The sequence below is a fragment of the Nicotiana sylvestris genome, chromosome 9 (assembly GCF_000393655.2).
Source record: "Nicotiana sylvestris chromosome 9, ASM39365v2, whole genome shotgun sequence".
Lineage (NCBI taxonomy): Eukaryota > Viridiplantae > Streptophyta > Magnoliopsida > Solanales > Solanaceae > Nicotiana > Nicotiana sylvestris.
In genome coordinates, this window is record NC_091065.1 from 107,855,437 (window position 1) to 107,883,148 (window position 27,712).

The 27,712-nt window shown below is 39.9% G+C and overlaps 1 protein-coding gene across 4 annotated transcripts; it reads right to left on the reverse strand.

The window, feature by feature from the left end:
* On the reverse strand, positions 1–27,712 carry LOC104234453 (protein LNK2). 4 transcript variants are annotated; one of them, XM_070156641.1, is made up of 8 exons: positions 27,399–27,712; positions 21,852–22,140; positions 21,515–21,644; positions 7,854–8,160; positions 6,173–6,214; positions 4,200–4,889; positions 3,965–4,110; positions 1–728 (listed from the first exon to the last, which is right to left on the reverse strand). In XM_070156641.1, exons 1-8 carry the CDS (start codon positions 27,420–27,422, stop codon positions 371–373), a joined length of 1,986 nt encoding a protein of 661 aa, XP_070012742.1. In that variant the 5' UTR covers positions 27,423–27,712; the 3' UTR covers positions 1–370. The 4 variants fall into 4 exon arrangements, with proteins under 4 accessions (XP_070012742.1, XP_070012739.1, XP_070012741.1 ...); XM_070156638.1 differs by having other exon boundaries at positions 21,780–22,140; positions 27,399–27,711; XM_070156640.1 differs by lacking the exon at positions 6,173–6,214 and having other exon boundaries at positions 4,200–4,871; positions 21,780–22,140; positions 27,399–27,709.

A 27,712-nucleotide genomic window follows, 5' to 3' on the forward strand; every position in this document is an offset into this window, starting at 1 on the left:
TGGTCAAATAACAATATTAGGTCTTAATTTCGTTGACGTAGGTATGTTCATTACTTGAGAATCTTCATTACAACAAAAAGCAATAGCTTAGCATGCAAGTGTGAACATAGTTTACCCGCTGGGCAGTTAGTTTTCTTACAGAAGGTAAGAGAAAAAAAAAGCATTACACTAGTGTAAAAGAGGTTTCTTCCAGGGCACAACATAAAGACTCCTAAAATGTCAAATCTTGGTAACTCAGTATCCAGTTGGCTTACAATGAAAGAGGAGATCCTCATTACTAGTGGATTTGTTCAGCCATGGATCACGTGTTACAATCATAAGATAAATGGAGAAACAATTACCCTTGTATATATTTGACAATAGGATGGTTTCATGAGGCGGCTTCAACCCCAATAACACTAACATCTGCTCCTTCATTGTTTGATGCATTCTCTGAAGTCTCAAGGCAGGGGCTACTGTTCAGTTTATCCACTTCATTATGAGAGGTAGAAGTTTTTACTCCCTGGTGAGCTGTGATTGGATCAGTTACAGAATTCTGGTGTAAAAAGCTGCTCGAAAAGCTCTGTGAACCAATTGCTTTTCTTTCACATTTGAGCATGGCAGACATTGATGATTTCGGAATTTCAGCAAGTTTTGATGTCAACTCCGAGGGATTATGGAAGAGCAGATGAGCCACAATGCGATCTACTGGATTCGTTTCAGTCTCTACATTGGGTGGTCTCGCAATTCTGTAACAAAATGGAAACAGAAAAATGATGAATATGCTCACAAAGCCCTGGACACGACCTATGTTCCCCTAGATGAATATGAATGAACAAGGATACTAGAGCTGCAATCTCACAGCTATCCATGATCATAATTTAATGTAAATTCAAAGCTTACATAAAGATGAGTAATTGAGAGTATGGGACACATTACAAAGCTGAGGTCAGTTCTAAAATGCATGAAGCAGTAAGTTGTTGCTAGGATTTAGCTCAATTCACAATCTTGAAGAAACCATTCCCACGAATATTAAATCCTCGTTGTATGGGCTCTCTTGGAAACTGATAAGTACTGAAGTTAATGAATAATTCTACTGACTTCAATAAGCTCTATTAAACAAAACCGCATTGGCAAACAAGAGACCAGAAAATGGAAAATGGCACGGTCTTTGTTCCTATAAGTGATGTATGCACGTGCCTTTGGATAACTAGGGATTTGAGCTTAAATTTTAACAAGTTTAAGTACAATTCTGGGTAGATGCTGAATAATCAACCTGATCTAGACAGGCTGCTAGTGCAAAACGGCATTTTGGAGAGAGAACTTTGTTTAAAGGAAAAGAATGCAGTCTTCCACTCATCATGCATCAAACGGTAGAACTACAAAAGCAGAGATGAAGCAGATAATGCATCTTTACAACAATTGCCAAATTATGAAGCTGTTTGATGAAAGAAATATTTATATTGCATACAATTCAATGATCAGAGGAAGTCATATCAGTTGTTCCTTCACCCTTGCTACTTCAATTTGGTGGTACTAAATCAAGTAAATGTTATATTTTTCAATTTCTTGTTCAATTCTGCAGTATACAAATTTAATTTCAGCTTTAATTTGAATATAGAATTAGGTACTTAATACTTCTTAGATCGAGAGAATACTTTCCGAACATCAATAAGATAACTACTAAACTTGTCGTATTTTTTTACACCTTAAGAAAGAAGTATAATATTTCTAATTAACTTTAATTTTGAAATTGAATTACATCATATATATGCGCACAAATAGATGGTTGATCCAGGCCAACACGAAGCTCTAACCACATCTAATTCTGTTTCCATTAGTTTTTCTTTTCCATATACGTCTTCTCGTATTTTCTTATTCTTAGATTTCTACTACTACGTGTTATTTCTTTCTCTTCAGTCATCTTATTATTTTGTTGTTGTTGCTGCTTCTTTTCATGGCTTCTACACTACCGTATTTCTTTTTCATTATTGTTGTGCTTATGCTTTTCTTGAGATGCGGGTCTATTGAAAACAATCTCTCTACCTCCACAAGGGTAAGGGCAAGGTCTACATACACACTACCCTCCTCAGACCCCACTATATGGGATTACACTGGGTATGTTGTTGTTGTTGTTGTTGTTGTTGTGTTGTTGTATCTTCTAGGAATGGAGTGGTTCGATAAAGAGATCGAATTTCTTTCTGGTAGAAAGTATTGTTCAAGACCTGTTAAAAGGAAATAGGAATTCTTGGCTGCAAGCATGCTACTACCATAATGTATTCAACCACCAATTTGGGGTCTAAAGAGAATAGCACACTGGTAGACAAGGGGAGAAATCAAAACGCTGGTTGAGAAAATAATTTATCCTTCCCCTACTAGATCTGGTATTAGTTTTTCAGTCAGTATGGTAAGTTAATCAATGATGATCCAGATAAACAACTTGCAGAGGAATTTTATAGAATCTTGAGGTTTTTAAAGAGGACATTTGTCAAAGGTCTGTACTTCGAGGAGAATACAAGAAGGGACACTAAAAAATTCACCAATGCTGATCGAACTGCTTCAAAAAAGGACTAAAGATCAGCTTCATATTACTGTATCCACATCTGAGGAAATTTGGTTACTTGAACAAGTAAGAAACAACAGGTCTATCAAGAAATATAGCAGAAACTGAATTCAGAATCATTGTGCAAGGCAATTGTGAATGAACAAGGCTTGAAAGAGTATGAAAGGACCTAAAGATCAAAGTTAAGAAATCTGTGAAGATTTACTATGATTACCAATCACCTTGAACACCGAAGAATATCAAGTATTTCAGCACATTATGAAGAGCAGAGCACAATAGATTTTTACTGGAAATGAGTTAGAGTTCAATGACTTTAAGTAAGCTAGCAGTTTACTGGAGATGAAATACAGTTTAAAGATTTTAGCTATTGCTCTGGCAAGACTATCCTGACTATTCATCTCTTTTAGTTTTCTCGCACATCGAGTCAACTTATTGATTAGCAAATACAAGCTGTTTCACCGACTCAAACTTTTTTGATTTGCAAATACATATGTGTTACCACCTTGATCTTGAAAGAGTACCAAAATAAGTTGGGACGGAAGGAGTAGTTGTGATAGATACAAGTTGAGTGTCCACAAGCAAGTTAGATCAATACATTGCAATTATCCATCTCTCTTAGTATCATGAAAGGCTAAAGTCAAAAAAAGAAAAGGATCTCAGATCTATTGGGGTTTTAAACCTAGAGCGTAAAATGAAGCACGTGCTTTAATTAAGAAAGGTGCAAATGTAGAAGAAAATAAAAACTTTATAAGTATATAAGTCAAGAAAATTAACTATAAACACTAGAAACAATTATATGGACAAAAGAATTGAAAAAAATTATAATTATTGTTTAGATGCACACATAAGTGCCTTAGTACTCGCACTGATGCGCTGGATAAGCGAGGCAAAGCGCTCAACTGGTTTTGCACATATATTCCGTTTTGCACCTATATTCCGGACTTAAGCGTGCCTAAAGCGAGCCTTTGACACCAGTTATCCCCCACTCCCCCCCCCAAAAAAAAAAAAAAAATATTTCGATAAATTCAATACAAACTTGGATATGACACTATTGGTGTACAAGTCAAAAATCCTCTAGTAAAAGTAATATATGATATTGCTATAATCTAAAAATGATTGGCCTTTAACATACCATTATTACATACACTTCTTTAAAAACAGACATTTATGCATTCCTTTTGCAAAGCAAGAAGCATGAAGGCTTGACATTAAGAGCAAACCCCTCAAATCTTGTGGCTAGGAACATCTATGAATATATTCAATGGAGATTTTTGTGATGCAGGTCATATTATGAAAGCTTTTTACATGCAGGCTCTTGTTTTTCTTAGAACAGAGAGCAACTGGAATGAGATTGCTAGATTGCTTCTGGCGAACAAGAACCATATTTCAATTGTGAGAGAGTGTTAATACTTAGGTACAAACCTGTTATTGGTGTTTATTTCATTGATGCTGACTTCTCTTCCACCCTTCTTGGAGCTGCAACTATCATTGCCACATTGCCTCTGTGTAGCACTTTGAGCCAGTCGGAACAAGCTATCTCTGATACAAAGTCTTATTTGGAGGTCCAACTGAAAGGAATCATCCATTTGACCATTAAGATTCTGTGGAGAAGAAATAATACCATGAAACTTTATTTGGTGGCAGTGCGAGCACGAACCTTTGAGATAACATCCCGAAGAAGATATAGTGCCGTGTCTTCCACTGAGGATTCTTCAACTGCCAAACAAACGGTGTTGGAGTCACCCTGTTCCAAAGGTGAGGTTGGGTCAAGAGAAGGGATGCAGCTCAAATTCTCTTCAACAGATCCTCCTTGCATTGCAGATTGTTCAGGGGATAACATTTGATAGCTAAACTGCTGCTGCTGTTTCTGAATGGCAAGCATTGCTCTCAATTGCTGTCGCCTTCTCAGTTTTTCAATTTTTTCCTGAGGTGTCATCATCAAAGGTTTTGACGAAGCATCTAGAGACTTGCTGAAATGATTTGAATTGCCTGGAGAAGCTTTATAACTTGAAAGGACGCGCTGATCGCTTGCTTGTCCAGAATGGACCTGTGACCAGACAGGCATGGGAGAATAGTGATTCCCCATATCCCCATAGGTAGAAGAAGCAAAAAGTGGACCTGGGAAATGTTTGTGCTGCAAACATTCTGGTCCTTGAAGCTGGCTCTGTTGACTGAGCTCTGAAGCGAGATAAGGTTGATTCGTTACATATGGCATGCCAAACGTGTTCACTTGAGGAGACACAGATCCGCATAATTCCTGCAACTGAGCAAGTTCACCTTCTTGTTCTAATTTAAATCGACCCTTCAATATTCTTTCCTGCTTATTTCCCTGTACACACGAAAACAACTAGAACAACACTTTGATGTTCAAAAACAAAAAAAAACAATAAATATATGACACTCACTCAAGTCAGCATACTCAAATTTAGTTTCGCATGCAAGTGCAGGGGGAGTTATTTTTCTTTGTCCACCTTGTCTTGAGGGATGACAATCCATGTTGACGTAAGTAGAGTTGTTCCCAATTACTTAACAGTTTTCAAGGTGGAGCCTTAGTGAGTGATTACAATGATATCCAAGAATAATTCCACAATTTCACCGAAGCAAAATAAGTTTCCAGTTGATTGTCCTCTGGATTTACTTTATATCCAAGATTTATCAGCAGCAAACTTTTCCTTTGTAGAAAAAGTATGAAGATATGATTTTCTTATAAGGTAAATAATGGGAAAATCTCCCGTGCACAAGCAGTATACCAAAAGGTAAAGGATCTACAGCATAATATGATTCTCAACGAACGACACTCAACCTTCTATATATACTGAAAACGCATGGGTTCACCAAAAAGAAACTAGGAATGAGAGGCTATTCCTCAAATGTACATAGTCATACTCTATGCCATCAAAAGCTCTCCTATTGCTTTCCTTCCGCTGGAACCACATGAGTGCTTAGTGGGGCAACCTCCAAGCTCCTTGATGTCTCTTCCTTCTTTTGAAATTCCAAGCTGGATAGTGCTTCCTTCACTATTTTCACATCGCCATTGCATCCCGAACCATCTCAAAAACTCACACCACAAGTGAGTTTCCACTTGAACATTTGCAACATGAAGCACCACTAATAGCATTTTGATTTCATTTTGATTTACTTCCCAAATTCACAATGCCGACCACCTAAGGAAAGAGAGTTGAAGAAAAACTGTGATAAAGCTTGTAAAGCCATGTGCACAGTGACAAAAGCACTTTCCAGCTAGAAACTAAGAAGAAGAGAGGTCGAAGAGCCTCGGATGTTGCGCCGCTAGTACTTATGTGGGTCCTGTGGAAGGAACGAAATAGGAGAGCTTTTGATGGGATAGAGAATAGTCACGTACACTTAGGAATACTGGAATAGCCTCTCATTTCTAGTTTTTTTTTTTTTTGGCTACACCAATGAGGTTCCAGTATGTATAGAATATTGGGTGTCCTTCATAGAGAATTATATTATGTTGTAGATTCTCTACTTTTGGTATATTGCTTGTATATGGGAGATTTTCCCACAACAACAACTATGGCTCAGTCCCAAACATGTTGAAGTAAACTATATGAATCCTCATTGACTATGTCTCTCCAAAAAAAATATTATCAGAAAAAAATTATTTACCTTATAAAAAGAAGAGCTTGTAGAGCCATTTGAAAATGCTACCTACATAAACTAAAAATAAGGAAAAAGGAAACAGGAAAAAGGAAAAAGGAAAAAGGAGGAAGTACAGAACAACTGCATAGGAAGCTCTCATTATTCCTGAAAGCCATGATTTTAAGTACAACCACGTTCCTGTAACAATCTGGGTCCACTACACGTATTCTCTTTCCCATTTATATAATAATTTTACAAAGTCAAAAGATCAGAAAATAACACACCAAATTGTGGATTGGAGGAATCAAATGTTCAACAAATTTTACCGTAAACAGGGAAAAAGAAAAAGAAAAATGGCAGGTGAGAGAGAGGGCTATGTGCAGCAATGTCTTTAAATATATGTGGTCATAATCATCACAAAGTCAATAACGGACTTTTCTTCCGCAAGATGTCTTATCTTTTTTATAAGGTAAAAGTTTCATTAATAAGTACCAAGATGGTACAAAATCTTACATAGAGCAGCCCCGGAAACAACCATCTCCGCAAAATGTCTTATTGTTCTTTTGCAGAAATATAAGGTTTGCATCTTGGAGCTATTTTATCCATGAAACTATTAATCTTTGCTTCACAACTTCTCTTACTAAAAGTTATTTAATGATCTGAAGAAACTATACAGATGATTTCACCAGCTATATGAAGTAGGCTTTGCCAATTAGATCGAAAATTAGAGATTCCCTTTTTCTCTTAACTGGATATGAAAGAACTCGATGAATGAGAAACTTCTATTTTGATGTCTGAAGAAAATTGAATAACGTGGAAATCAGCTAAGCAAGATAGCTTGTCATAGACCCTCTTTTTTTATCAGTAAATTTTGAAACCTATTTCTGGCTCCACCAATCTCTGCAGAGAAAATTTTGTGAAAGAAAAGATAACAGATCTCAAAGAAGAACGTCTGTCTTAATTTATCCTCATATCTTCCTTAACCTGCTTAGAAATTGTGAAATGCATACAGATAAGCACATATATACCAGTGGTATGAGGGAAAAACATTGGCAGCAAGAGGGGATGACCTAATACCACAAGCGATTATGACATCTCTCCTACAGACTCTTCTCTGCTAGAATATCTGAAGAAACAATATATCATCAATTACATGTGAGGTTAGGGACTGACGCCTAGTTGTTGTTGTTGTCATTGTATATGTGATGTTAGGCTTCGGTCCAGCTAAGGTAGAAATCTTGATACTTCCTATGAACAAATACCAATCAATACAGTCACAATGCACAATTAACTAGCACCATGAGACAAATAATTATCATGCATGTCTCTTGCCTAAATCTTCTTTGAAGACCTGAATCCAGTTTTCTATCTAAACTTCTTTTCATACTACCTTCATATTACTTACCCAACAAGAAGTGGAAGGAGTGAAAATGAAAGATCATCCCTATGTAATAAGTGAATTATTGTGGATTAGTTTTCACTGGTGAGCTAGGGAACATTAAAAACTAATCCTTCTGAGATCTAGCAGGGACTGTGATAGTTCCAGCATTTAAATGGAAGACCCTATCCTCCCATCTGCGATGTTGTCTGTTCAAGCTACAACATGTATCCTTTTAGCTTTAAAAAATTATTGAACAAGAGATACAATCATTTACATACTGAAGAAAATACAATTGGTATGAGATAGTTTTAGATCCGGTACCATTACCTTTTCATTCTGTAAAAGCATATTTTTGACTCCACCATGGTCCCTAGCATCAGTAGACAGATGCACATTAGATGTGATATCACTAGCATTCTCTTCATCACCAGTGGAGGACTTCTCCTGATCTAGCCTGTATTCTGCTTTAACTTCTAATCTTTCTGATGGGCTTCGCGGAGATCCTAGAGCCAAACTCAGAGAGTCAATAGATAGGGGAACCGACTTATCTGAACTGCTTGTCACATCTTTACTAGATGACCATAGATCATGAGTGTTAGGAAGGCTTGTATCTCCAAATATTGGGTTGCTGTTGCTGCAAAATATCAGTTGTGAGGATATTGAGTCAGATGAATATAACCACGGATGATCTAAACTCCATCGAAGATATATATAACTATGCCGCATAACAGACAAAATTTTAAGATAAATTCCTATCTAGCATGCTTTGTTACTGAAAACTGCATAACACACAATACTTTAAGATATATTCCTATCTAGCACACACAAAGTACAATTCATGCAATAATTTAGTGGAGACCATAGAAGTGGGTGAATTCGTATAGGAGGGATTGGAAGGGGAAAAGGAGGCAATAGTAGGTTTTCTCCGAATTGTACAAAGAAAAGGAGGAATGGAGACCTATCCTGGGTGAGACAAGGTTTAGGCCTCATTTGTTTGCAACTTAATAGAGGTTTAAATTTTAATCATTCAGATCTCAGTCATTAAATGTGTTTGTATTTTAGATTTTAAATATTTAGATCTTAACCATTAAGTTATTTTTTTCATTTTACAATCACTTATGGGTCTTAATAGATCATAATGATTAAGATTTATAACAAAGTCTTAATATCATTAAGATGTTGTATATTCAAAAATTTATGCAAAGATGACATTTCACCATTACTCCATACACTTTCATAGCTAACCACCACTGTTGCCGCTACCACCATTATCACCACCGCCACCGCCCACTATTATAGACTACACCACCCACCACCACCACCACTCACAACAACCATCTTCAGTCACAGCCACCACCGTTGTAAATCACCAATGTCCGGTGTCAGCACCATTATTCACTATTCACTACCATCATCACCAACCACCCATTAGTACTGACCATTATCACTATCAGCCTCCATTATATATCATTACCGTTACTAGTCACCATCTCCATCAACAACCATTGTTAACAACTAATACCATCCAACATCACCACTAACTACTGCCCACAATTACCACCATCAGCCAACACTACCGCCAATCACTACCCCAGTTGGCACCCAACTATCAGTGTTAGGCCTCACCACCACCAATCGCTATATATTTTTTTTAAAAAAAATTATTTTATTCATATAATATTAGATTAATTAGTATTTTATTTTGAATTTATATTATTAATTTTTTAATAAAAATAAATTTTATACATTCAGATGCTGAGAAAACAAACAATCTTAATTATTCAATATTCAGTTCTTAATATAACATCTTAATACTCATATGCGTATTTAGATTCAAACGTCTAAATCATATTGCATATCTTAATCTTAATAAAAACAAATATGGTCTTAGTCAAATAAGGTAGGAGAGGGAGAAATCAGAGCACGAAGAAGGACGCTATGAAGTGGTGTGGGGGGGGGAGGGGGAAGCATCAGGATCGGATGCTTCACATTAGCTTTTCCCAACAACGATGGGATTGGTTGTAACGACCCGACCGGTCGTATTGAGCTTTTGCATTTCGCTCTCCAGTTATCGGGCATGACTTGTTCCATGTAATGCAATATGACTTATGTAAATCGTTGGTGTTGGGTTTCAGGTTAATCAGAATTTAATTTGGAAGAACAGTCTCAGTTGAAAGCTTAAAATTTGAAAGATTTGACCAATATTTGACTTGTTTGTATATGATCTCGGATTGGAATTTTTATGATTTAGTTAGCTCCGTTAGGTGATTTGGGACTTAGGAGCGTGATCGGAATGCATTTTGGAAGTCCGTGGAAGGTTTAGACTTGGATTGGGAAATTAAGATTTCGGCGCTTTCCGGTTGATAGGTGAGATTTTGATATAGGGGTCGGAATGGAATTCCGAGAGTTGCAGTAGTTTCGTTGTGTCATTTGGGATGTGTGTGCAAAATTTCAGGTCATTCGGACGAGATTTGATAGACTTTTTGATCGAAAGCATAATTTAAGAGTTCTTGGAGTTCTTAGGCTTGAATCCTATGTTAAATTGGTGATTTGATATTGTTGTGAGCGTTCCGAAGTTTCGAACAAGTTTGAACAATGTCACGGGATGTGTTGGTACAATTGGTTTGAAGTTCCGGGAGTTCCGGGTAGGTTCCGGGATGTTTTAGGCCAAAAATCATAGCTGTAGCAGGTTTAGAAGGGTTGCAGGCCTCGGAACTCACCCGCGCGGTACGCACAAAAAGAAGTGCGGCCGCGGCATGTGCTGTGCGGACCGCACAAAATGGTGTGCGGCCGCGGTGAAGAACATTCCGTTGGTCCTACTTCGGAAGCTCATATCTTTTGATCTACAAAGAATTTTGAGATGATTCAAAAACGAAAGTTGTAGCCCTTCGTGTCTAGTTTCCAGAAAGGTAAAGATATCACAATTTGGACATCTGTAGCAAAAGTTATGGCCAAAATACTAAAGCCTGTCACTGCAGAGGAAAGCTGTGCGGCCGCGGTCGTTTTTGTGCGGACCGCGGTCGGTTTTGTGTGGCCCGCGGAGGTGGAAATCTGTGGGGTACTCTATAAATACGAGGTTTTGAGTTTTATGTGATATTTTGACCTAGAGAGCTCGGGTTTTGGCGATTTTTCGAAGGTTTTTCAAGAAATTCATCGGGATAAGTGATTCTAACTCAGATTTGGCTAGAGCACATGAATCTATCATTGAATTCATCATTTAATTCGTGATTTGGGATGGAATTTGGGAAGAAAATTGTGAAATTTTTTAAAAAAATGTAAAATGATGATTTGAAGGACCAAATGGTATCAGAATTGGATAATTTTCATATGGTTGAGAGTATAAGGATTCTAGTTTTGTGAATTTTGTCAAATTCCGAGATGTGGGCCCGGGGCTCGAGTTTTGGTAATTTCGGGAATCGCGCCCTTTGTTGATTATTTTCGCTTGGGCTTTGTTCCCTTAGCATATTGTGACGTATTCGTTCTGATTTTGGATAGATTCGACGCGCGTAGAGGCCAATTCGAGGGGCAAAGGCGTCGCGAGCTAGAGATTTAGCCGGTTCGAGGTGAGTAATGATTGTAAATGATACTCTGAGGGTTTGAAACCCCGAATTGCACATCGTAGTGCTATATTGAGGTGAGACACACGCTGATAATGAGCGTGGGGTTGTTTACTATTGGGGATTGTGACTTGGTCCGTCCCGATTGACGATTTTACTGCGTATTTGACTGAAACCTGTTTGTTAGCATCATGATTTGGGCTTCGTGCCAACTATTTGAACCCTTCGGGGATTTTTATCACTATTTCCTCACTGCTTTGACTTATTATTTGAACTCAGTCCTGTTGATATTTACTGTTTTACAAACTCAGCCACTATTACTCATATTTGAAACTTATGATATTTCTAAATGATGTTTTGGGCTGAGAACTACTGTTTTACTAATGCCTGAGGGGCTTGTGATGATTTTCGGACTGAGTGAGGCCAAGGGCCATATGTGAGGATATGCTGAGTGATATGAGGCCGAGGGCCTGAGATACTTTTATACGCCACGAGGTGGCTTGAGTGATGTGAGGCCGAGTGCCGAGTGATGTAAGGCCGAGTGCCGAAAGATGATGCCACGAGAAAACTTAATATAGTGCTTGGGTCGTAAGGGGCCCCTCCGGAGTCTGCACACCCACAGTGAGCGCGGGTATCCATCATGATCTGAGAGTGAGCCCGAGGGGCTGATATTGTTCTGAGAGTGAGCCCGAGGGGCTGATATTATTTTGAGAGTGAGCCCGAGGGGCAAACCTTTATGTGTTCATCTTTCAAATTTACTTGGTATTTTACCTGTTATACTGTGGTATTTGTGCCCGAGGGGCGAATGTTATGTGCTTATCGGCACTAACTGTTTCGCATTTATTTGCGTAACTGTTGAAAAAGTCATTTTCGAAAGAGGTTTTAAACTGAGCTAAGATGTTTCTAAAGATTTCACAGCTTCATTGTTTTTCTCAAAGGTTTTACACTGCTTCTATACAGCATGTTGGGCTGCCTTACGTGATTTCTTACTGCTCAGTTGTTATTTACCTTTATTACTCACTGAGTTAGAGTACTCACTTTACTCTCTGCACCTTGTGTGCAGATGCAGGTATTTATACACCCGGTAGTGGGTTTTGGCTAATCAGTGGCAGAGTTATCGGAGCTTAGCAAGGTGGCTGTCAGCGTTCGCAGCACCGTTTTCTCTCCCTTTTTGCTCATCAGTCTTGTTTTTGTATATTTCAGACCTTATAGTTGTATTATACTCTAATAGATGCTCGTGACTTGTGACACCCCGGTTAGGGCTGCGTCGGGATGGTTTCTACTATTGTTATCGTTATTTACGCAAATTATGGTTGTTATATCATGTTTTAGAACTATTTACGGTATTTAACTGTTTAAAAGAGGTGTTTTGTTTTGGTCTGGTTGGCCTTGTCTTCACGAGAGGCGCCATCACGACCGGGTTCGGGGTTAGGGTCGTGACAAGTTGGTATCAGAGCCTAGGTTACATAGGTCTCACGAATCATGAGCAGGTTTAGTAGAGTCTCGCGGATCGGTACGGAGACGTCTGTATTTATCCTCGAGAGGCTGCGGAACCTTTAGGAAAACATAACATTCTTGAATTCTTATCGTGCGTCCTTGATTCAGCTTGAAAAGTAACTCTTGAAATTCCTTCCACGCGTTCGCATGCTCGCATGAGCGCTCAGTATCAGATGTGCCTTGATGGCTTGTGCTTCCCTGATCGAGGGGCGAGATGTGATCTCTGTGAGTTGATGTTGGGCCAGTTTGGAGGACTTGAGGCCGGATCTTTTCCTATAGCTTGAGCACCGAGGTGCTGATTGTGTGAGCAAGTATTTTTGAACGTATATGTTCGGTATTGTCCCTACTAGTGGAAGTGACGACTGGATAGCTATGTGATGAGTATGTTGGTACTGCGAGATGTATCCACATGATTTGGAAGCGACGAGAAGGTCTGCTAGAGGATAGAAGCACTATTAGGTGCTTGAATTCCGTCTTGATTCGAGGTATAGCCCCGAGTTATGGGCGTGTGAAGGATCTTTTCATGTTTCCCAATTGTGAGTGAAGTAAATTTCATGTTGCGGTATGAGTTCAGACTCAGAGAGACTAAGTGACTGTGTACAGTTTATGACGGTGGAAGGTATATAGAAATGTTAGTTAGAGGCAAAGCAGGTGGGTTGTCTCCTACGAAATGTTCTGAGGTTGTACGATCCTTATGTGTCTGTTAGAAGATCTCATTTGCGAGTGAAGGATATATGTTGCAATTTAAATTGGGTCGATTAGAGAGTGGGTGTAACTGTTGCGAGAGTGGAATACGGGATTTGTAGAAGAGTTAAAATTCTAGATGATTTGTGTTTTCACAGGCTTATAAAAGATTTGAGTTTAATCTCACTATGGTATCATGGCATCAATAGAGTATAATCGTTATGAGTTATTGAGTGTGTGCTGATCTATAGCTTCGAGCCAAGTGGGGGAGCCTGCTATTGATTAGGTGATTGCACAGTTAGGTGCTATGTTGGTTCCAGTTTGAGGCGTGCTGGTGAATCAGTTATGGCTTGCGGAAACTGAGACCGAGGATGGCTCGAGTAAAGGAAGATTTTGACAAAGATTATATTATGCTTCATAGGTGTGTGAGAATCACGGGATGTCTTGAGTTGTTATTGGCAAGAATGCTCGGTGCATAGAGCAGGAAGCTGCTTGGTTGTATTAGGATGAGATTACATTCTGCGGTGTCGGAGTGCCAATGAGACACAGGTTGTTCGGTTCATTTGATCAGACTAATTGCAGTTTGAATCGAGTGAATGACTCTCGAGAGTGGTTCTAATGTCTTAAAAGATTCTACATGTAGCAATTGGGTATTTTAAAGTTGTATATGTGGTTAAGAACTGAGTTTTCATTTGGAAGATGTCAAGATTAGGAATGTAATGGTTCCAGATTCGCAGGAAGCCCCTTCGGGGTAGGTATTTTGAACGTGGTGCTTTTGAAAACATTTAAGAGAGTACTCAGCGGCTTATAAGCCTTAGACAGTGTGGTTTCATGCTTGGGTCGCGCGTGGTGAGTCTGGGTTGAGGAATTGTGGCGTTGTAGCAAGAAGAAGTGTCAAGCTAACGGTAGATCAGAAGGAAACTCGAATAGATGGGATATCGTGGTAGTAGGCCAGATCGGTATGGTAAGGATATGATTAGTTCCTTGGGTGTTTTCGAGGTAATGGGTCTCTGCAGGTGTTTCGCTGCAATTCTTTTGGGTTTTAGTGACATGCGTAGCTCGGTTGAGTTAGAAGGATTCAGTCCTGATGAGTTAGTGTTGTGCAAAAGGAATTCGGGGAGTTCTAGATGGTTTCCACCACAGTTAGAGAGGTATATTTTTCCTATTGACGTGAGGAGCATGGGATGCATAGTGATTTCCTTCTAGATGGGATCAATGGAAAGTTCTTGACTAGTGGAGTACGTAGATGTTTGTGGCTCAGAAGGGAGATAAAGTTCTCATGTTATCCTAGGATGGTATGGTATATGCGGTGTGTTGTGGAGGATTGAGATTTGCGTGTGTAAGGTTACAGTTCAGTCTTGAACGGAAAGTCATAAAATTCTTAGGCAGCACGAGCAGTTTCAGATGATTAGGGGGATGATCTCCAGATGATTAAGGAAATGGTATTGCTAAATGGGAGTGATTTGACGAGGGTATATGTTTCAGAAGAGGCAATGTGATTAAGTTGATGGTGCTTCGGTAGAATTGCGGCGCTTTCTTGTTAGATCGACTGCTGACATTCAAGCTATGTTGTGGTTGTAAGTTGTGTGTATCGGCACTGTTTAGTGACTATCGGGGTTTGGAGACCCGAGCGGATCTTTTGTGCTTGGCATGTTAGATTTGGATGGGATACTAGGTTCAGACTGGTTGTCTCCGTGTTGTGTCATTCTGGACTATTGCGCTAAGGCAACACTGTTGGCTATGCCGGAAATGCCACGGATTGAGTGGCGAGGTCCGTAGGATTATGCCTTAGTGGAGTGGTTTTATATTTCGAAGGCCCAGCGGACGGCTGGGAAGGATTGTCTTTCTTATTTGGGCTTTCGTGATGGATGTCAGTGTAGAGGCTTCTACCATTGATTCAGTTCCGGTGGTGAGGGACTTTTTCGATGTGTTTCTTGTGGCCGGGCATGTCGTCGGGCAAGGTTGTTGATTCGATATTGATTTGATGCCGGGCACCGGCAGAGTTAAAGGAGTTGAAGAGCAGCTCCAGGATTTTTGTGATAAGGAGTTCGTTGGCAGGCCAATGTGGATGCATGTTCTAATTTGAGCCGGCTGGGTTGGCTCTGAATTGTACTGTTGAGGGGTGTGTTGATTTGATTGTTATTGAGCATATTAGTAATCTGGGGAGATCCATGAGTTACCTTTCTGTGTTGCGAGATGTTATGATTTGTTGGTTATAGGCACATATAGTGCGGTTCTATTGGGGTTTCATAGTGGAAGTCGAGCGGGAAGAGTAATTGGGTGTTGCTCGGTGAACGGCGTATCGGTTATGTCCTATCGGGTGTGCGTGGTGTATGTTATTTGTTTCACCGTGGGTGTAATGATTGCTTTGGTTCCAGACATCAAATTGTGCGTGGTTGTCGATTTCGAGCATAATGATTTGAGGTGGTTCATGTAGAGCAGTGTTGGATAGGATCACGCATCGCAGCAAAGTTATGTGGAGGTATGACCTCGCGGGTTAGATTCATGTGTTTTGTTCCTATGATGCGATACGGGTTCTCAGTCTTGTGTTTTGGTGGTACTGGTGAGCTTGAGTACAGCTCTCTCATTTGAGTTATTTTCATGATTTGAGTATGTTCGGACCGTTGCTTATTGGTGCGCGTATTATGCAAGTTGTGGCTTAGGCCTGTATTGATGTGTCATGCCACCAGAGTAGTGTGTTGGAGTAGAGTAGATCGTTGGGATCATTAATGAATACGAATGGATTCGATTTCAGCATGTTGGAAGGATAACATGGAGATTCGGCTCGGAAATTTGCTATGGTATTTGCCAAAGGAGGAGTGGCTTCTTGAATGGTTGATCTGGGAAATGGTTATGGCTTACCGTGTGTCTTAGTGATCATTGGCAGTATATGAAAGTGTTGGGATGAGACTTTAGTTGATAAGAGTTTTTCTATCGGTATGCGGATGTTGTGTGCAGCTGCTGTGATTAGAAGTTATCACTACAAGTGTTGAGTTATGTGGTATATCATGTGATTGCACCGGAGATAGCATATATGGGTGATTACAGCTTGTTCGGGCTTATTCGGAAAATAGATGTGGGATTCTGATCTTGTGAATGATTTCAGAAGAGGAAATGTGGTTCTATGGTTTATGGACTAGGATGAATTGTGAAAATTCAGTTATATTGTGTTATCGAACCTATGTGAGATAGAGTGACGTGGGATCACCCCCGGGTATGTGCATGGTGAGGTTATTCAACAATTGGTTGGCTTTTGGAACAACCCTGGGCACGTTCGAGGACGAACGTATGCTTAAGTGGGGGAGGATATAACGACCCGACCGGTCGTTTTGAGCTTTTGCATTTCGCTCTCCAATTCTCGGGCATAACTTGCCCGTGTAATGCAATATGACTTATGTAAATCGTTGGTGTTGGGTTTCAGGTTAATCAGAATTTAATTTGGAAAAACATTCTCAGTTGAAAGCTTAAAATTTGAAAGGTTTGACCAATATTTGACTTGTTTGTATATAATCTCGGATTGGAATTTTTATGATTTGGTTAGCTCCGTTAGGTGATTTGGGACTTAGGAGCGTGATCGGAATGCATTTTGGAAGTCCGTGGAAGGTTTAGGCTTGGATTGGCGAAATTGAGATCTCGGCGCTTTCCTGTTGATAAGTGAGATTTTGATATAGGGGTCGGAATGGAATTCCGAGAGTTGCAGTAGTTTCGTTGTGTCATTTGGGATGTGTGTGCAAAATTTCAGGTCATTCGGACGAGATTTGATAGACTTTTTGATCGAAAGCATAATTTAAGAGTTCTTAGGCTTGAATCCTATGTTAAATTGGTGATTTGATGTTGTTGTGAGCGTTCCGAAGTTTCGAACAAGTTTGAGCTATGTTATGGGATGAGTTGGTACAATTGGTTTGATGTTCCGGGAGTTCCGGTAGGTTCCGGGATGTTTTAGGCCAAAAATCATAGATGTAGCAGGTCCAGAAGGGTTGCAGACCTCGGAAATCACCCGCGCGATCCGCACAAAGTGCGGCCGCGGCATGTGCTGTGCGGACCGCACAAAATGGTGTGCGGCCGCGGTGAAGAACATTCCGCTGGTCCTACTTCGGAAGCTCATATCTTTTGATCTACAAGGAATTTTGAGATGATTCAAAAACGAAAGTTGTAGCCCTTCGCGTCTAGTTTCCAGAAAGGTAAAGATATCGCAATTTGGACATCTGTAGCAAAGGTTATGGCCAAAATACTAAAGTCTGTCACCATAGAGGAAAGCTGTGCGGCCGCGGTCGTTTTTGTGCGGACCGCGGACGGTTTTGTGTGGCTCGCGAAGGTGGAAATCTGTGGGGTACTCTATTAATACGAGGTTTTGGGTTTTATTTGATATTTTGACCTAGAGAGCTCAGGTTTTGGTGATTTTTCGAAGGTTTTTCAAGAAATTCATGGGGGTAAGTGATTCTAACTCAGATTTGGCTAGAGTACATGAATCTATCATTGAATTCATCATTTAATTCGTGATTTGGAATGGAATTTGGGAAGAAAATTGTGAAATCTTTCAAAAATGTAAAATGATGATTTGAAGGACCAAATGGTATCGGAATTGGATAATTTTCGTATGGTTAGACTCGTGAGAGTATAAGGATTCTAGTTTTGTGAATTTTGTCAAATTCCGAGACGTGGGCCCAGGGCTCGGGTTTTGGTAATTTAGGGAATCGCGCCCTTTGTTGATTATTTTCGCTTGGGCTTTGTTCCCTTAGCATATTGTGACGTATTCGTTCTGATTTTGGATAGATTTGACGCGCGTGGAGGCCAATTCGAGGGGCAAAGGCGTCGCGAGCTAGAGATTTAGCCGGTTCGAGGTGAGTAATGATTGTAAATGATACTCTGAGGGTTTGAAACCCCGAATTGCACATCGTAGTGCTATATTGAGGTGAGACACACGCTGATAATGAGCGTGGGGTTGTTTACTATAGGGGATTGTGACTTGGTCCGTCCCGTTGACGATTTTACTGCGTATTTGACTGAAACCTGTTTGTTAGCATCATGATTTGGGTTGATTGCCATATTTGGGCTTCGTGCCAACTATTTGAACCCTCCGGGGATTTTTATCACTATTTCCTCACTGCTTTGACTTATTATTTGAACTCAGTCCTGTTGATATTTACTGTTTTACAAACTCAGCCACTGTTACTCATATTTGAAACTTAAATGATATTTCTAAATGATGTTTTGGGCTGAAAACTACTGTTTTACTAATGCCCGAGGGGCTTGTGATGATTTTCGGACTAAGTGAGGCCGAGGGCCATATGTGAGGATATGCTGAGTGATATGAGGCCGAGGGCCTGAGATACTTTTATACGCCACGAGGTGGCTTGAGTGATATGAGGCCGAGTGCCGAGTGATGTGAGGCCGAGTGCCGAATGATGATGCCACGAGGTGGCTTGATATAGCGCTTGGGCCGTAAGGGGGCCCTCCGGAGTCTGCACACCCACAATGAGCGCGGGTACCCATCATGATCTAAGAGTGAGCCCGAGGGGCTAATATTATTCTGAGAGTGAGCCTGAGGGGCTGGTACTGTTTTGAGAGATTGCCCGAGGGGCAAACCTTTATGTGTTCATCTTTCATATTTACTTGGCATTTTACCTGTTATACTGTGGTATTTGTGCCCGAGGGGCGAATGTTCTGTGCTTATCGGCACTAACTGTTTCGCATTTATTTGCGTAACTGTTGAAAAAGTCATTTTCGAAAGAGGTTTTAAACTGAGCTAAGATGTTTCTAAAGATTTCACAGCTTCATTGTTTTTCTCAAAGGTTTTACACTGCTTCTATACAGCATGTTGGGTTGCCTTACGTGATTTCTTACTGCTCAGTTGTTATTTACCTTTATTACTCACTGAGTTAGAGTACTCACTTTACTCTCTGCACCTTGTGTGCAGATGCAGGTATTTATACACCCGGTAGTGGGTTTTGGCTAATCGGTGGCAGAGTTATCGGAGTTTAGCAAGGTGGCTGCCAGCGTTCGCAACACCGTTTTCTCTCCCTTTTGGCTCATCAGTCCTGTTTTTGTATATTTCAGACCTTATAGTTGTATTTATACTCTAATAGATGCTCGTGACTTGTGACACCCCGGTTAGGGCTGCGTCAGGATGGTTTCTACTGTTGTATCGTTATTTCCGCAAATTATGGTTGTTATATCATGTTTTTGAACTATTTACGGTATTTAACTGTTTAAAAGAGGTGTTCTGTTTTGGTCTAGCTGGCCTTGTCTTCACGAGAGGCGCCATCACGACCGGATTCGGGGTTAGGATCGTGACATTGGTGAAGGGAGAAATTATGGAGACAGTGGAATCATTTAGGAGTCACAGTAGTTTAAGAGAAGCATTAGCTCAAACTTCACTGCTCTCATTTTCTAAGAAAGAGGGAGCATCAAATATTAAGGAAGCTACTCCCTCCGTTCCAGTTTATGTGAACCTATTTCCTTTTTGGTCCTTTCCAAAAAGAATGAACCCTTTATAAATTTGGAAACAATTTAGCTTAAACTTACAATTCCACCCTTCATGAGAAGCTTTTATAACCACACAAATACACTAGGCCTCTTTTGACTTGTTTAGGACCACAAATTCCAAAAGTCTTCACTTTTTCTTAAACTCTGTGCCCAATCAAACAGGTTCACATAAATTGGAACGGAGGGAGTATTAGCCTAGTAGAGTGCATTTACAATTTAAGCACTCTCGAATAGACTAAAAAAGTATTAGATGAAATAGTGTCATATTCCTTGAATGATTTGTTGAGAGTAGACAGAACTAAGCATGACTCTAGTAGCAAATGAGGCATCTGTAGAAGAAAGGAAGGAGATTCAGGCGTTCTATGCAAATTAGACCTCAAAAAGGCCTACGATCATGTGCTTAGTAGCATGAGCAGCACCGAACGCTTGTAGAATAAAAAGCCACTAAAACCCAATTAAAAGGTGAAAACCAAGAAAAGAACACCGATCAAGAAAACAAGGATACAGATAAATGAAAAGATTCCCAGTCTTAAACAATGAACAAATAATACTCTTTTCAACTTCAAATTCAAATACTCTTTTTTTCAACTTCAACCAAATAATGTCCAAACACCGACTAAAATTCAACAGAAGCCAATTTTTTCTACTCATTTGTTTTGCCATGCTTCAGTTCATCTTGAGTTGCAGAAATTTCAGTGTCAAGTTTTAACTTCCCATTGGAAATAGAATGCCTATGTAGTCCTCCATCTTTACTTTCTTTAGATTGTCACATAATTTTAAGTGTGGCCCTGTTATCCCTCTTTTGCATTTATCCACTCTTGCCCAACACTAACCAATTGTAGAAATCTTTGGCAGGTTTCGGCACAAGTAATTGTCATCATAAAGCTAGAAGCAGCAGAAATACTTACCACCATACTTGACTGATTTTTGTTACTTTTTCTAATTATTGAATTACAATTCTAGGAATGCATGCACATTTCTATATACCAATGTTCTAATTCAACATCTTGTTGATGACCATGATTTGATTGCTATAGAATTTTCTTGAAGCATTTGTTACCTATGATGCTTTCTACAACCTAACCTTGAGGGTTTCCAAGGGGATTCTAGGAGAACTACAAGACCCTTTCCTTCCCTCATCTTTCCAAGTGCATTTACGTGAATTTCCAACATGCTGGAGAACAGCCATCGTTCATTCCCACTTTTGCTTCTATATGCTTCACATCATTACCCATCCTTTAGTTACCCACAACCCATCAAGCGCAAGTACAGTATTACATTTCTCAGTCTCAATGCCCCATAGGATCAGCATCACGGCTGCTGTTTTTCTCAGTGCCAGTAGTATGTTAGTGATTTCCCAGGTTAGCTGTTTCTACGGAGAGCCCGATTGCATGTTAGTGATTTCCCAAGAGTAATTAAATGCCAATTTAGAGGGACAGACAGTTTGGATTACCTTATAATTTCTACAGCTTGTACATTGTATAAGTTTCTCTATTTTGTATAGATATAGCATGAAAATCGTATCATATCAATAAAATATTATTTTCATCAAATAACTTTGCAGTTCATAAGCAAAATTTTCCATGTTGCCTCAAAAACACAAAGTTTCGTCCCCAGACTCTGCTTTAAAATTGTGAATGATCAAAGGAAATGACGGGATGCCGAAACAACTGCATTACAAAAAGTGGCATATACAAGCCTATATATTTCACAGCAATACACAAGTCAGAAAGAACAGAGAAAGAAAGGTAATGTCAGCATTACCTAAATATCTTATCAAGGTCATCAAAACTTCCGATGTTAGCCCAGCCATAATCAATAAAATCGCCTTGCTCCAGGCCCCCACTCTGATGGTGAAAAACTCGAGAATCATCATCAAGCCGATTTCTCTCATCTGGTCAGAAAGATGATCAGTTAAATCCAACATTTAACTTTTGTTTCTTTTCTTTATTAGCAAGAAATCCAATTTTTAACTATGACTGCAGGTTATTTATTTCCTGCAAAAGACTAGAAACATTAGCATTAGCACCTCTAAAACATTCTTGTTTTGAAACTTCTGTCAGATTATTAGATGCTTTAGCACCCAAGGAATCTTGATTACTTTTTGTAGCATTGGTCAATGACAAATCAGCGCTTGATTCCCCCCTGTACCCAGCTGTGATAGTAGCTCCGCCAGTGTCATGTTTGGAACTGCCGTCTAGTTTAAAATCACTCAGATCAGTTTTAGTTGTAGGTTTCTTCTGATCAGTAGGCTTGAAACTAGAAGCTTCCACATCCCATTCCTTCTTAATGTTATCTTTATAAGCTGGAGCTTCCTCTTCACTTCTGTCAGGATATGGCACTGTGTGGTCATCACTCTGACCAGTATCACTCCATATTATATCCGTTAGCTGATTCAAGTAAGAAATGTGTCAGAAGTAAATGCAAGTATAATAACTTGGAAGTAAAATGTACAGCGCCTAAAGTCATAGAGAAATGCATATTAGTAGACACGCGTTTATATATGTAGGTGAGTGATGCAGAAAAGGAGAGGAAAAACACTTCAGTAGTCAACACTATGGAAATTTTGTGATCTCGCCTGCTACTTGCCTTCTCAATCAGTGATGTGAAGCAAATACTAACTTAATCATCAAGGCAAGGCAAAAGTGAAAATAATATAATTATATTATAATTCACATAGAGACCAGCTTTAGTATACCATCAAATTTCAAAATCTGGAGAAGGCATACTAGCAAAACAGAAAAGCAAGTCAGCATTGGTGGAGTTGAACTAGCATAATTCCCCGCATGCATTAAGCAGTGTGAGTGCTTGCTTTCTGACATTGGACTGAAAAGAAAGGGTTTCTACCAAATGATGTCATATATTATAACCCAACTAATGGTGAAACAGGAAAGCACACCATCAATGTGTTGTAATTTTATTGATGAAACAACAAAATTATTTAGATAGAGTCATATTCTACGTGAGGATGAGATAACATGAGGTTTTATGAACAGTTATATAGAGAGGAAGCGATTTGGAGACCCAAGCTAGGGCTGGGCAGTTTTCAATCAAATAGGAGAAGGAAAGAGGGAGTGGTTGGAGAGGATTTACAGAGAAAAGGAGGTGAGGGAGGAGGCGGAGCGTTATGGGGGAGACAAGGCTCCTGGACTGACAGATTCATCTTGGGTTTCTTTTAACAGTTCGGAGTTTTCAAGATACTGACGAGTTTGAAAGAAGTTTCAACACATCCTTCATAACTATTATCCCAAAAGGGTAATGGGGACAAGTATCATAGATTACGAGCCTATTAGTCTGGTGGGAAGCATCTATAAGAATAAACTAAAGAAGGAGCTGATTGAGACAATATCCACCTCTCATAATGCACTCATGGAGCGGAGACCAATCATAGATTCAGCTCCAATGGAAAAAAGGTGGTTGATTGTAGAAGGAACAAGGAAGAATTGAGAATTCTCCAGGTAATGTTGAATAGACAAATTGGTATTAATCCCTTAATGATGAAAAATGCACATTCCCGTCGTCCAAAAACCAGGCCAAACTGGCTCTAATGTATCCTTATATTTACCACTCAAGTCAACTCAGTCCTCCAAGTTATCTCACTGACTTGGTTAGTCCTGCAACATCAAACAAGCTCTTTTGAAGCTATGATTTCACCTAAGGAAATGGATGTTGAACAGCTAAAAACTAATAGCGCATGTACTACTGCTGTTAGGTTTGAATGGGTCTTTGTTCAGTAACTTTAGGCTACAGTTTAGTATCCACTGGATTTTAGCTTTTACGGTTAATTTATTTTTTGTACTGGTTATATTTTCCTACCTTCTAGGAATTAGCTTAGCACAATTGGTTACTTCCTTTGTATATAAACTCCATTGGAGGCTCATCAAATATACAGACTTTTCATTCTAGTTTTCTGCCTTCATATGGTCTCAGAGCCAAAACAACACTCTAACGAGTAAACTATCCAAGATCCTCTCTTTTTTTCCCTCTGCAAAAATGGGTTCCTCTACACGAGTTGCTAATGCTGACAACACCACTGTGTTCAAACATTTAATCCAATTCAACCCATCATCTCAGTTGCCCATTAAATTGTCTGGCAGCCATAATTTCACTACATGGAAGGCCCAAATTGCCATGCTACTCCATGGTCATGACCTCTATGGTCATCTTGATGGCTCTACGTCATCTCCTCCGACAACAGTGACCTCCAACAGCCGTGAGACGCCCAACCCGGAGTATAAGGATTGGTTTCGTCAAGATAAACTGATCCAAAATGCTCTAATGGCCTCTGTTGATGCCACCATTGCATCCACTGTCGCTTCTGCAGCCAACTCTAAATCTGCCTGGGATCAACTCCATACTTCCTTTGCGAACAAATCGCAAACTCGCATCTTTAGTCTCCGTCACCATCTCAGTCGGGTCACCAAAGACACCAAATCGATTGTTGAATACCTGCGAGAGATTCGATCTCTCTCTGATGAACTTGCCACAGCAAGTTCTCCTATCGCTAATGAAGAACTTGTGGTGAAAATACTGAGCGGACTCGGCCCAGAGTTTCGTGAGATCTCCGCAGCCATACGGGCACGCGACTCTCCAATCAGCTATGAGGAACTTCTTAATAAGCTCCTTGATCATGAGATATTTCTCAAACATGAGGACCTTAAGAAAACTACCACACAAGTCACAGCAGCTGTTGCTCAACGCGTCACGAATTCTTTACCAACTCCACGCAACAATCGACACCCACCAAACAATAACAACAACTGGCATACCCCAAATAGGCAGTCCAATCAAAACGCTAATCCCCACTGGCGCAACTTTCCTAACCAATCTGTTCAACCCTTACGGGTTCGCTGTCAACTATGTGACCGCTTTGGCCATACAGCAAATGTGTGTCGCTCACGTTCCCATAACCACTTTGAAGCAAAGGCAAATTTTGTTGCACAAACACCACCAAGTGACCCCTGGATTCTCGACTCAGGTGTCTCTCATCACATTACTTCTGACACTACTTCCCTTCACAATGTTCAAGACTTCAAAGGGATTGAGGAAGTAACAATGGGTAATGGTAATGGGATTCCAATTACTCAAACCGGTACTACTCATTTACATGCATCAAATAATGACTTCAAACTTTCTAATATTTTGTGTGCTCCAGCTATCAAGCGCAAGCTTATTTCTATTTCTCAATTTTGCAAAAACAACCTAATCTCAATAGAATTTTTTCCTTTTAAATTTTTTGTGAAGGATCTGACTACGGGAACACCTCTTCTGTGCGGCCCGAATAAAGCAGGACTCTACGAATGGTCGTCACTGTCTCGCCCTACCATCAATGTCGCCATTACTGGCCCTTCCTTACATCTGTGGCATCGAAGATTGGGCCACCCCCATTCTCGAGTTTTATTTTCTATTTTAAATAGTTCCAATCTTCCATATTCTTCGAAAGATAAATTTACTTATTGTAATTCTTGTTGCTGCAATAAAGCTCACAGATTTCCCTTTTATGCAAACACCTTGTGCAGCAAATATCTATTAGAAACAATTTACAGCGATCTGGGGCCCCTCTCCAGTGGTTTCAATTGATAAAAAGAGATACTATTGTCTTTTTGTTGATCAGTATAGCAAATACATTTGGTTATACACAATGAAAAACAAAAGTGAAGATCGCACAGGGAAACAACCCACAGCCAGATCAATCTGCAACTAATGACCCAGGTAACATTCAAACTGCTTCTTTATCTTCTGCTTCTAATGTACAGCAATCACCTGCTGCTACTAAAAACCTACAGCCCCACTTCGTCTTCCAGAGCCAACCCCCTTCCCCCTCTACTCAACCTATCTCCTCAACTCGCCGACCATCAATTACTCACGTTTATCAGCGTCGCCTAAACTCATCACACAGTTTGTCCCGACCCACTGATCCCATTGTTCATGTTCCACAAATAGAGCCAAATCATGTAGTAACGAGGTCTCAAAACAACATCTTCAAAAGAAGAAAGATCGTTGACTACACTGCAAATCTCCCAGCCAGAAACACATCCAATACTTGTAACTCACAAGCAAGCACAAAAAGATTCACATTGGAGAGCCGCTATGAATGCTGAATTTGATGCATTGATGAAAAACCAGACTTGGGAATTAGTTCCCCCAGACCGTACCAGAAACGTTGTCCCTTGTAAGTGGTTGTTTAGAATTAAAACTAACTCTGATGGATCCATTGATAGGTACAAAGCACGTTTAGTTGCAAAAGGGTTCACCCAAAGGCCTGGGGTTGATTTTCACAAGACATTTAGTTCGGTTGTTAAACCCACCACCATTCGGACAGTACTCACTCTTGCTGTACATAATAATTGGGCATTACATCAGATAGATGTCAACAATGTATTTCTTCAGGGGAAGCTTCATGAAGATGTATATATGTCACAACCTCCCGGCTACGAAAACCTGGATCATCCCGACTATGTTTGTCATCTCAAGAAGGCCATTTATGGACTTCGACAAGCTCCTAAGGCCTGGTACGATGCACTCACTGACTCATTGATTCAAATGGGGTTCCAAATGTCGCAGTGTGATAATTCTCTTTTCGTTCTGCACAATCTGGGATTTACTATTTATGTTCTGATATATGTGGATGACCTCATACTCACGGGCAGTAATGAAACACTCATTCAACATGTAATTACCTCTCTTTCAAAAAAGTTTTCTCTAAAGTATCTTGGTTTACTGCACTATTTCTTGGGCATTGAGGTATACAGGGATGCCGACGGTTTGTTTCTCAGTCAATCTAAGTATATACAGGAGGTGCTACATGACACTCAGATGCAAGACTGCAAAGGTGTTCAGTCACCCATGAGACGTCCACGAAACTACTGCTTGATGACGGAGCACCCAAAACTGATGGCAAAGAGTACATATCTGTGCTTGGTAAGCTTCAGTACCTTTCGTTTCCCCGACCTGACATCACCTATTCGGTAAACAAGCTAACTCAGTTCAACACCTCTCCCTCCGTGATTCACTGGAAGGCAATTAAACGGATCCTTCGGTATCTTAAAGAAACATCCCAGCATGGTATTCGTATTTCCCCACAACCTTCAACCGCTCTGTATACATATGCTTGGAGGCTCATCAAATATAGAGTCTTTTCATTCTAGTTTTCTGCCTTCATAAAAACAGCTTACTTCTCGGCATTCTCAATTTAACATACACATATCTAACAGAATTATAGAAGTAGGAAAGAAAGAAAACCCAGGAAATTGTTATTCAATTTTTTATTTTTAAAAATAATGGTTGTGATAATTCAATTAAATATAATAACTGAATAAAGATCGAATGCGAGCCTACTGGTGATAGCTTCAAGTGCAAGCCTAGTGGTAGCAGTTCTTACGTTGCACCGTTTTGAGGTGCAGGGTTCAATTCTCATTCATCTTCTCCTTAGCTTTACCTTTATCCCATGCCACTAAAGAAAACATGCCTCGGTCCCAAACAAGTTGGCATCAGCTACATGAATACTCACTAACAATGTTTCTCCAATTAAGCTCAGCTCATGTCACCATCATACCAAATAACAATAAAAGTGAAAAATAAGTTGAATATATTAAAATAATAGTAGTACTACACCACCTACATTCAAGCTGAAGAAACTTAAACGCACCTCTTCGTCGTTCCAATCAAACATAGCTGTAAAACCGACAATAGTTATCTACTCCGAAGCGCTTCAAATTTAGCCCAAACATGGCCGATTTTTCTTCACTGGATCAGGTTATGCATCTCAACCCCCAAAAAACGAGTCTAAAAGAAAATTAAAATTTGCAGAGGACGTACGCCAGAGATCACAGAAGACCTACGCTAGAGATTCACATAATAGAGAGGAGAGAGAGAGGGAGGGAGAGAGAATTTGTGTGTTGTGTGTGCAGAGGAAGTCTATGGTTGTGTTTCGAGTGATGGCGCGCGTGGGGCCCAGGTGTG